We start from the raw sequence: 12396 nt of genomic DNA, 5'->3' as shown, positions 1-12396 counted from the left end.
AGTGATCCACTATTTGCGTTTCAAAATAATGACGCCGTTCGAGTACTTGAACGATACAATGACGCCATATATATTTCTACAGGACTCGCGTACATTGGAACGTTATGTGACGCCGAGGACAGCGTGTCGATAGTGGAGGAACACGGTGGGTTCCAGAGCATCGCCACAGTGGCACACGAGATCGGACATAGGTAAGGCCGTTCCGTCACATCATACTTTGGTAATTTTACACTAGGTGATATATATGACAAAGGTTAGGCAAGCGTCGAAATTCCGGATTTTGGTAATATGCTCGCTGATAGATTGGATTTAGATAAAGCACGCGGATAAAGGTAAGGTACTTGGTGATCAATCTGACATATTAAATGCACTCGGTGAGATATTGGAGATAGTCAATGAACGTAGTGTAATATCGGACATACGCAAGATCCTTGGTGAGATGATGGAGATATTTTAGGCACTCGGTGAGATATCGGACATATGTAAGGCACTTGGTGAGATATCGGACATATGTGGGCACTATGTGAGATATCGGACATATGTAAGGCACTTGGTGAATTATCGGACATATATAAGGCACTTGATGAGATATCGGATATATGTAAGGTACTTGGTAAGATATCGGGCATTTGTAAGGAACTCGGTGAGATATCGGAGATATGTTTAAGTACTTGGTGAGATATCGGACATAAGTCAGACACATGGAGAGGTATCAGAGATATGTAAAGCACTTAGTGTGATATCGGACAAATGAAAGGCACTTGGTGAGATATCGGACATATATAAGGCACTTGGCAAGATATCGGACATACGTAAGGCACTTGGTGAGATGTTGGAGATAAGTAAGGCATTCGTTGAGATATCAGACATACGTAAGACACTTGGGGAAATATCGGAGATATGTCGGGCACTAGGTGAGATATCGGACATATGTAATGCACTTGGTGAGATATCGGACATATGTTAGGCACTTGGTGAATATCAAACATTTGTTAGGCACTTGGTGAGATATCGGACATATTTTAAGGCACTTGGTTAGATATCGGACATATGTAAGGCACTCGTTGAGATATCGAAGATAGGTAAGGCACTTGGTGAGATGTCGAAGATGTGTATGGCACTTGATGAGATATCGGACATTTGTAAGGCACTTCGTGAGATATAGGAGATAGGTAAGGCACTTGGTGAGCTTTCGGAGATAGGTCGGGCACGTGATGTACGATCCATTAGCCTAGGATAAGGAACGAGTTGATAAAGCGCACTATGTGATACATCGGACAAATCCCGTGGTTAAACATCGGACAACGTCGAGGCACTTGGTGATTCGTCGGAAAAACGTAACGCACATGGTAATGCTTCATCAGAGCTGAAATTTGATTGGTTTAGTCTCGGCATTGCTTAACGTTTACAAGATTGCCGCGCAGCGAGGATGCATGACGATTCTGTGACGAAATAAATGCATATGAAAAACATGTTTTCTAACTTCGATAATTGCTGCCACGTAACAACTAACAACTTGCTAGCCGTACATGCATACTGGGTTTATAATTATTCTAAGCATATGTAATTTGAGATCGTGCTATTTTTTAAAAGCGGAAGATATATGGCGTGACACGTAGTGTTACCATTCGATGTACGGGCGAATGGTACATTTTATTATTTAATAAGAAAACGGTGCATATTAAACCGACTAATGTCAATGAGCAAGCACCAATGTAATCATTCGATGCTATAACACGAATCATGCGTGTGCGTTGACCGATTGACATCGTTATTTAAAAAAAATCAGCAAGCACTGACTTCTTTTTATTTTACATTGCACATTTGTGCAGTCTCGGCGCCCAACACGACGGTGAGAACAACACCTGTCGCTCCGAGGACAGGTTCACAATGGCTGCTTCTGGTTTCGGGCCGCCACCGGAAGACAAGACTTATAACGGATGGTTCTTCTCGCCCTGTTCCGTACAATACTTCCGTTACTTCATAGCCGACAGTATGAGGTATGGACAAAATTACAAGTTTGCTGATCGTCTCAAATGATAAAAATAACATTGTCTGGCGTATTGTTTCGCTGTACAACTTTTACACATTTATAATAAGTATACGAAATGCATAATGAACGTTTTTTTGTTTATATTAAAAACGTTTATTTATTTTCATATGCTCATGAGTGTTGAAACTAATCAATATTAGCTGCCCCGTAATACTCATTAAGTAGAGTAGCCAATTTCCAATGGACCCCCCGCGATTTTGAGAGGCCCTATGATACCGCGATGAAATATATATACTAATAATAATGTCATATTTGCATTATGATAATATAATGACATTTAATGCCTATAAATGGCCGTTGTCACAGTTATGCCATTCCAGCAATGAAACGGGTAGGCTTATTTAAACGAGTGAAATCGACTGGACACTGGCGCTCTAGTTAGCACTAGGGCGACTAGGGGCCTGGGTGACTAAAGTTTCACTTCCTATGGGCATCCACGGTGGTAATCCAGCACATAATATCAGTCATTATTGTATTATCTTATTTTAATTGATTGTTCTGTTGCAGAGTGCCTTGTTGGTCCGGGTTTACTTGTTTTCTATAAATTAACAAAAATATATGTGCTAGCCAAGATTGCAATCGATATGGATACATGTATTTCCCTATAACAAATCTGTCAGCATGAGCGTTCTTGAGTTACATTTACATGTATAAGTATATGTTTATATACTTTATATGAAAATAATGGCGGATTTCGCGGATTTTTATTTGTCTCGATAACAGATAATTTTTCACGAAAATAAAATAAATTATGTAAACACGAATTTTCCCTGTTAGTGCTCTAAACTGCCACCACATAAAGATAAATGAAAGTTTCCACGAAAATAAATCACGTTTCTCGAAAATAGATAACTTTTCATAAAACCTTGGAAATAACACATTTTCGCGAAAAGAGTGAAATAACGGAAGACTTTTCTTGACTTGAGGGTTTTAAACATGAGATGCCAGCATATATGTTCATGTATACTTGTGTACTGTTGGATTGTGTTTTATAATTGATAAGTTTTTTTTTTACAATTCTTATATAGCACTTATTAAACCAGGGTATCTTAAGTGTGGATATTAATTTGTTCAAATTTGGATATTGATTTCAAATTTCTTAATGTCAGATTGACATTACATGTGTAAATCTTTGGATATTTTTATATATAACATAGTTTGTTTAAATTTTTCCAGATTTTATTTCTTACACAATGAAAGTGTGTATTTTAGCAATAGTGTCAAATGAACAAATGTAAGACAATGGAAGTCATTTTTGATAAGGCTGAAAGTAATTAATATTGTAAAATTAACTATAAAATATACTTTAATTCACCCCAGACATTGCTTGATAGCTTGTAAAAATATTCCAGCTAATGAAAGGGAAACTGTGTCCCTTTATGTAAAACGGTAATTTTTAAAGATTTTATTCTTGAGAACAAAGTTAAAACTTAAGTTTTCTGATAAAAAATGTATACTTTTAGTAACATTTAATAAAATATTAATGTATACTTTTAGTAACATTTTAATAAAAAAAATAGCAAATACCAATGAACATAAATGTTATACATTGTCATCTTTGAGATTATTATTTAATAAAGCTTACTAAGTTTAAAAGGCCTGTATGTGAAGAGTTTGTAATAGTTCTGTATTACACAAATTTTCAAGTTTTTTTCGCATTTTATATCACTCAGTTTAAGTTGTTATCCCCCTGATAGGTCGGAGGGGGATATGGGAATCGCGATCGTCCGTCCGTCTGTGCGTCCGTCCCGTTTTTGTTCGGATCATAACTTTGCCATCTATCACTTATCAAATTTCATTAATCTTGCTACAAAGGCTCCCTACTATTAGACGATGTGTCTCGCCATAAATTAAGATTGCTACCCCCAAGATCAATGTCACACTTATAGGTCAAATGTCCATATATGATAATATGATAGTGTTTCGCGTCCAGAGCAAAACTTCGTCATTTATCAAGCAAATTTCTTTTAACTTGGCAAAAGTGATCCCCATCATAAGACGATATGTCGCGCTTTACAAACCAGGGTCTCTACCTCCAAGGTCAAGGTCACTTTTATAGGTCAAATATCTATTTATGACAATATGATACAGTTTTTGGTGTCCGAAGCATAACTTTATCATTTATCATGCAAATTTTAATTAACTTGGCTCAAATGTTACCCATTATTTGATGATGAGTCGCACATAACAACCATGACCCATTCTTCAAGGTCAAGGTCACACTTATAGGTCAAATGTCTATATATGACTCTATGATACAATGTTTTGTGTCCGAAACATAACATCTTCATTTATCAAGTAAATTTCCTTTAACTTGGCACAAATGTTCATCATCATTTGCCTATGTGTCGCGCTTAACACCCAGGTTCCTACCTCCAAGGTCAAGATCACACTTATAGGTCAAATGTCCATATATGACAATATGATAGTGTTTCGTGTCCGGAGCATAACTTCGTCATTTATAAAGCGAATTTAAATTAGCTTGGCTCACATGTCTCCCATAATTAAACGATGTGTCACGCTCAACACCCAGGTCATTACCTCCAAGATCAAGGTCACACTTTTGGTCAAATGTCTATATATGACAATATGATACATTTTTTTTGTGTCCAAAGCATAACATCGTCATTTATTAATCGAATTTTAATTTACTTGGTACATATGTTACCCATTATTTGACGATGAGTAACGCTTAACACCTCGGTCCCTACCTCCAAGGTCAAGGTCACACTTATAGGCCAATGTCTACATATGACAATATGATACAAGGTATTGTGTCCTGAGCCTAACTTCGTCATTTATCAAGCAAATTTCATTTAACTTGACACAAATGTTTCCTATCATTAAATTGTATGTTGCTTTTAATACCCAGGTCCCTACCTCCAAGATCAAGGTCACTCTTATAGGTCAAATGTCCATATATGATTATATGGTACAATGTTTCATGTCTAGAGCATAACTTCGTCATTTATTAAGCGCATTTCATTTAACATGGTTCTAATGTTCCCCATCATTAGGCTATGTGTCGCTCTTAACACCCAGGTCCCTTCCTCCAAGGTCAAGGTCACTCTTATAGGTCAAATGTCCATATATGATTATATGGTACAATATTTCGTGTCCGGAGCATAACTTTGTCATTTATTAACAGCATTTCATTTAACTTGGTACTAATGTTCCCCATCATTAGACGATGTGTCGCGTTTAACACCCAGGTACATATCTATAATGTAAATGTAACACTTATAGGTCAATTCTCAATATATGATACAGTTTCATGTCTCATTCGTGTATGGAGCATAACTTCGTCATCTTTCAAGTGAATTTCATTTAACTCACGAATGTTCATCATCATTGTCCAGTGTGTCATGCTGAACAGCTAGGTCCCTACCCCCAAGGTCAAGGGCACACTAAGACTTATAGGTTACATCTCTATTTATGGTACAATGTTTCATGTCCTGCCTGCGTCCGTAACACAATGTCGTCCGCGGAGTTCTTGTTGTTGTTTTTTTTCTTTTTCTTAACTTTTTGATAACATTGATTTCACACTGATTGCTATGCTGTGATATGACAAAAAGTCTGTCTTATTTTAAATAAATAATTTCTAAAATAAACAGTGTCATTATTAATTTTATTTGCCCTTGCTTGACTTAATCATGTTAATGTGTTTAGCTCTTCTTTTCGACGCCTGTGTAGTTATTGTTGTCAAACCATTGTAGTTGCGGACATCAGTCTTGTTTAAGTGTGTAACTTGTGTCCACTTTTCAACAACTATCAAAGGCTTTCACCTCTAACTTTGAACACTTGCAGCCATTTGTGTAAACTTTGATTAAAGTTATCATTAGTTATCTTTTTCAATATCTCTGGTTTTTGGATAACTTAATTTGGATTCCAATTGTATAAAAAGATTAACGAGACCATCACATGCTTTGGATATTGTTTTGTTGTTGTTAGAGTTAACCAAGTCTTAACCAATTTGGACAAATCTAAGCAGTCGACAAAGATAACCGGCGGATAAGATATCTAAGTTTTATACAATGGGCTGTTGTTAACAGTCAAAAGGAGAACACAAACTTGCAAGACAGAAAATCCAAAAAATATTTTGGCAGAATTATGCCCCATATTCAACGTATATTTTTTCACTTAGATTTTCATTTTATAATAATAATCTAGCACTGCCCTGAGAAAAGTCGAGTGTGTGGATGTCGAACGGTTCTTGTTTAAATATCATCTTGATGACCATCAAACAAATTCAACTAATACAGCCACCTCTGACTTACCTTTGCACTTTCACATACTCGGTGTAGTTTTCCATTAACAAGTAGTTAGTTGAACATAACTCTTTCTGTATGAATCCATATATACTGGTGTGTTTGAGGTATGTTACTCAAAGGTCAATGTCACATGTAGATTTACTGCATAATGAAAATTAGTTTGGTTATGAAACACTCATATTGTATGGCATAAAACTACCATTCTCACCCCACATTGGCGGAACAAGGCAAGACAAGAAGTGCTTTATGACAACCTCTGCATTCCAGGTAACACGAGAAAATGACGCCTGACAGCCCTCTGACACGACTGCAAGACACAATGATGTCAAATTCGACATTCGTAATGAGTCAGTTTCTCTCGTTTACCTTTAGTCTTTACATAACCGTCTCAAGGCGCACCTTGTATTGCCTTGTTCATACCGTATGCCCAAAAATTATAACTATTTCACAGTATAAGGCCGATTGCCACACATGGACAGAACAGAAGCATTCCATCGTTCATATGAAATTTGAAAGTGTTACGCAAACAGTGCAGTGATCCAGAAATTATATTTCCAGACACTCTACCCGTCGTGTAACACTACTTCCCCCGTGACGGTATTGATTCCATATACACCGTAACCTGGTTTGTGTTTTTTTTTTAATTTCAGGACATTACAAATAAAGCTAGCATTTTGCCACATATTTAAATGATATTTTAAAGCGAAGGTGACAAAATATGTATTGTTTTATTGACACACAATCATACATGGCAATGACAGCGCATACAAAGCCAACAGCTTGCTTAAAACTAGTACTTGCTCTGCTTTCAGACACAACTATATCTATTAATTGACATTTTTTCAACCAATGCACAAGTTAGCCAGCTTGTAAGGAAGTATCATTAAGTTCATTTTTGTTTCATTTCCGTGTTAAACGAGGCGTTCAATGTACATGGTTATTGCAGCAAAAAGCTCTGTTCCTTCTTCTCTGTTTCTAGGTGGGTATTGAAGATTCATATCTCCGATTGTAAAATACCACTGGTTGACAAAAGGTAAATAAATGATGTTGAACGGGAGTATTCTCAACGCCCTCCAGAACTTGGTGTATCACAAGAGTTCCTGACAATTGCAAGAGCAGCTGTCGGAGATTTGAATCTTCAATACCCAATGTAGAACATTTATGCTCATTGGTATTTGCTTTTTTTTTTATTAAAATGTTACTTAAAGTATACATTAATAGACTATTTTATTAAATGTTACTAAAAGTATACATTTTTTATCAGAAAACTTAAGTTTAAACTTTGTTCTCAAGAATAAAATCTTAAAAAATTACCGTTTTACATAAAGGGACACAGTTTCCCTTTCATTAGCAGGAATATTTTTACCAGCTATCAAGCAATGTCTGGGGTGAATTAAAGTGTATTTTATAGTTAATTTTACAATATTAATTATTTTTAGCCTTATTAAAATTGACTTCCATTGTCTTAAATTTGTTCATTTGACACTATTGCTAAAATATACACTTTCATTGTGTAAGAAATGAAATCTGGAAAAATTTAAACAAATTTGTTATATATAAAAATATCCAAATATTTACAAATGTAATGTCAATCTGGCATTAAGAAATTTGAAATCAATATCCAAATTTGAACAAATTAATATCCACGCTTAAGGTACCCTGATTTAATATGTGCTCTATAAGAATTGTAAAAACATAGCAATTATAAAACACAATCAAACAGAACACAAGTATACATGAACATATATGCTGGCATTTCATGTTTAAAACCCCCAAGTCAAATAAACAAGGCCAAGATGGCGCTAAATAAGTCTATGTAAAACTATTTACCAACAGGACCATTGTGTCACATCGGTCTTACTGACAATAACGTAGTGAGGTCACCATCTATGTATAGAATGCCAACAGGACAACAAGGAAATCAAAAAAAGAAAAAGTTTGTGCTCAAGTGAGTAACACCTAATTTCCAAAATAATGAAAAAACATCATAGCATCATGAGTGTCACCCTATTTGGGTATTTTTTAATACTTTTCATTAAATATTGATTAAAACTACATAGTATGAGCTTGGTTACGGTTGTATAAAAAACAATCTGGGTTTTCATTGGTTAATCAATCGTACCCAACTACTCCCACGCCATTAATCAGTCCAAGAAACATAGTTTTATTTAGTAAAACAGTTTTTTTGACATTTTGAACTAACGCCTGCAAATGGGGCATACCGAACCCCTTTCTTCCAATTCGCAGCTGCAAACGTAGCACAGTATGTGTTCACAGTCTAAAAAGTTAGCGCAATATCTATCTCTGCAAATCTGGCATGTTGGAATTCTAGGATAGGTAATACTCTGAAAAGAAAAATAACAAAAACACTCACAAAAGACCGTACTAACACTTTTAACACTTCATGTTAAATAATTAAGGTCTTACAAGGTCTAGGTAATTAGTTATTTTAGAATGGTTTAAACTCTTTTTTGTAAGCAAATCAGTTGACAAAATGAATGACAACATCAAATAAATATCATCCCGTGCACATAAACAGGGAAATTTTGTGTATTTCCAGCTTGCTTTCATTTTTAAAGAGAATTCAAACAACTTACCACTGGTGACACATAATCATGGTCCGAATGCCCGTCCAGCTGCTGGTTCCCAGATGAATGCCCGTCCAGCTGCTGGTTCCCAAATAAATGCCCGCCCAGCTGCTTGTACCCAGTTGAATGCCTGTCCAGCTGCTGGTTTCCAGTTGAATGCCCGTCCTAGAAATACAAATTAGTCTTTCCAGCTGTGTCATTTCGCTTTTGGCGTTACATTTTTATAATTAGTTAATAACTCTAAATGCATATTGTGAGTTATCATGCTGGCGGTCAAGTAGATGTAGTTCGGCCTGATAAACTCCCCATCCCCACTGGTAACCTCTATTGCAGTATATTTACGACACCGCCAAAAGTATAAAAAAAAGCTCTGGAACAGCTGTAACAAAAAATATAAGTTAACCACTGAAAACATTGATGTTTATAAATACATGCCTTCCCAAATTATATTTATAAAAGAAGTGTAGACTAAAAACATTTCAAACATTTTAAATAACAATTAATATAATTCTTTTATACATTTACTAGATCTACTTTGTATTAGTTAATTAAAACATACTTACAAACCACGCGTAGAACACCACGTTAGGTATTCACGTTAAAGGCTCGGAAGTGCATCTAATTTTTAGATCTGGCAACTTTCGCGATTTTTTTAAGGTTTCGTGAAAAGTTTTCAAGAAAAGTCTTCCGTTATTTAACTCTTTTCGTGAAACTGTATTATTTCCAAGGTTTCATGAAAAGTTATCTGTTTTCGAGAAAAATGATTTATTTCGTGAAAACTTTAATTTATCTTTATATGGTGGCAGTTTAGAGCACTAACAGGGAAAAATTCATGTCATCATAATTTATTTTATTTTCGTGAAAATTTATCTGTTATCGAGATTTTTTTTCGCGAAATCCGCCATTATTTTCACGTTATTTCATCTGGTAAGTAGTGGCACAAATATGCTTCCGTAATTTTTATATAACTAGCATCTTTCGCGAATTTATATTCATAATTTCATGAAGTTATCTGATTTCGAGAAAAGTTATTTGTTTTCGCGAAATCTTCCATTATTTCCATGAAAAGTTTTTCTGTATGTGTTGGCAGTTTACAGCACTGGCATGCTTAAATTCGTGTTAACATAATATATTTATTTCCGTGAAAATGTATCTTTTTTCTCGAAAGAATTTCTTTTTCGCGAAATCCTCCATTATTTTCATGTTTTTTTTTAAAGTTGTTAAGTGGTGGCACAAATATGCTTCCATAAATTTGTCATACGAAATATAACGTCGAAAAAAACGATATTTATCCAAAATATTTTTATGGTATTCCTTCCAGCTCCGGTCGCTCGTGTTTAGATGACTATTCATCCTCCAAAGCGGATGTCAACCATTACCATTCGGGTGAAGCAACTTCAACATTAGTATTACCCGGACAGCAATATAATCCGGACGATCAATGCAAACTTATCTGGGGAAAGGAATCCTATCTATGTAGGGTAGGTGATCCTCGTATAACACTGGTTCTCCATTAAAAAACATTCATACCGTTTCATGTTTTTGGAAAGGACAAATGTGTTATATATGACGGTCAGACCAGCATGTACTTATGCTCTGATATGCTGGGCTTTTTAAGTTATCTATGATATAGTGATACCTATATAATAATAATAATAATAATAATAATAATAATAATAATAATAATAATAATAATAATAATAATAATAATAATAATAATAATAACATATTTAAATAATGGCATTAAATAATTAAATAATGGTGTGTTTTGAAGATTCGACATATGCAAAAAAGGCGGGAAGCCCCGTCTAGACGTTGACAACCAAAACCTTAGGCTTGTTTCAATCATCCTTAAATAGTTAGAATAAGGGACTGTAGTGTCGCAGCGTTCGTATATAAGCTTGGCGTGCGTATGTGAGCTTGGCTATGTTTATGAGCTTGGCTATGTATATGAGCTTGGCTACGTATATGGGCTGGGCGTATGTATGAGAGCTTGGCGTGCCTATGTGAGCTTTGCGTTCGTATATGAGCTTGGCTACGTTTATGAGCTGGGCGTGAGTATGTTTTTATTGCAAAACTTGCAAATGAAACGTGTTTCTTTGTAAACTGACCGCGGTTATTATACTGAAAACATGTAAGTTTTAAAATATGCTTTTGAAAACGGCCAAATAACATTTCAAAGACCATACGATCTGTGTCCATTGTAGGGTGCCGAATTTGGGAATCACAGCACAATCTGCACGGCGATGTACTGCCGGGACCCTGCCTCGCCCAGTGACTGCGTCCTGCACACGGCGGCTTACGGTACTTCCTGTGGGAACCATAAGGTAGAGGCTACAATACACGTGTTTCCCTAGTAGAGGTATTGCTACAAAATAGTTAATCAGTAACATGCAGAGGTTAGACAACACACGTTTTTTACAAAACCGGCAGAGGTTACTTTACATGTCTTTTCAAAAGCAGGTAAAGGTAACACTACACATGCTGCCTGTGAAGAATTAGAGGTTACAGTAAATCTTAAGCATGTCTTTTACCATAGAAGTAGAGTTTACACAACACCTGGTTCCTTTAGTTTTAAGCTTAATGGAACGATCGTTGTAGTATGGATATTTTGGAAAAATATCAGAAGGCATTCGTGATAGATGCATGTTATTAGTTCTTTTCTATTTTGACATTAATTTGTATAAGTTTCATTGATAGCTTGGGTTTGTACGTTCATATTGACGACCATACTTATTTTAATTATGTTTTTTGAAATTGTTATGTTCATTTTGTGTGTCGTTTTCTTTTTTTCTTCATATATAGTGGTGTATCCATGGCAAATGCGAATATTCGAAGAACGCACCGACATTCAAAGGTAATTGTATGAGATATATCATTTACATGTATAAAGACGCATCCGAGTGTAGAAAATAAGTACCAGTGCAGCATTTCACGGTTTTTGAAATTATTTCCTTAAGCTGACCCTTTTCCTGACGGTAAATACTAAGAGATATGTTAAGTAGATTATGCAAAGTAAAGCCTTATATTTTGTTATTTTTCAAAAAAGAAGCTTAAGTTCTCAACGTTACACACAGTTTATGATTTTGTCTTCAGTAAAAACCTACTCTAAATAAACATGTTCGACAAGCAGACTAGCAAACTTGATATAAGTCTTCATATTCACCTTTATAAATTCCGTAAGGGTTGTTTCAAGCATGAAACTTTAAAAAAAGCATGCCCTTAATAAATTCAATTTGGTACGAACGTTTGTGAGTATCGATAGGGGACCAGTTATTGTTGTTTGCTTCTAAGACTTATTCGTTCAAAGGCATACCAGTATATATTCTTCCTTAAAACCACATATAATAGAATATAGTTTAGTACTCTTAAATTGGCATTAGACGGAACTTAGCTTTATTATATACCTGTTAAAATATCAATATGAAAAACAAAAGCTTTTTCAAACGAGCTACTTGGTCGGCATAATACAGTATCATCCTCC

At 35.3% G+C, this 12396-nt stretch overlaps 1 protein-coding gene across 1 annotated transcript in view; it reads left to right on the top strand.

The window, feature by feature from the left end:
• The window catches only part of LOC127872240 (A disintegrin and metalloproteinase with thrombospondin motifs 5-like), a 33994-nt gene that overhangs the window by 7421 nt on the left and 14177 nt on the right, over window positions 1-12396 (top strand). Inside the window, exons 9-13 of the mRNA XM_052415574.1 lie at window positions 83-191; window positions 1833-2000; window positions 10234-10393; window positions 11120-11239; window positions 11718-11769. Coding sequence (XP_052271534.1) covers window positions 83-191; window positions 1833-2000; window positions 10234-10393; window positions 11120-11239; window positions 11718-11769 — 609 coding nt within the window. The remainder of the gene's footprint in view (window positions 1-82; window positions 192-1832; window positions 2001-10233; window positions 10394-11119; window positions 11240-11717; window positions 11770-12396) is intronic.

The sequence above is a fragment of the Dreissena polymorpha genome, chromosome 1 (genome assembly GCF_020536995.1).
Source record: "Dreissena polymorpha isolate Duluth1 chromosome 1, UMN_Dpol_1.0, whole genome shotgun sequence".
NCBI classification, from domain to species: Eukaryota; Metazoa; Mollusca; class Bivalvia; order Myida; family Dreissenidae; genus Dreissena; species Dreissena polymorpha.
This window is presented reverse-complemented; position numbering and strand designations above follow the sequence as displayed.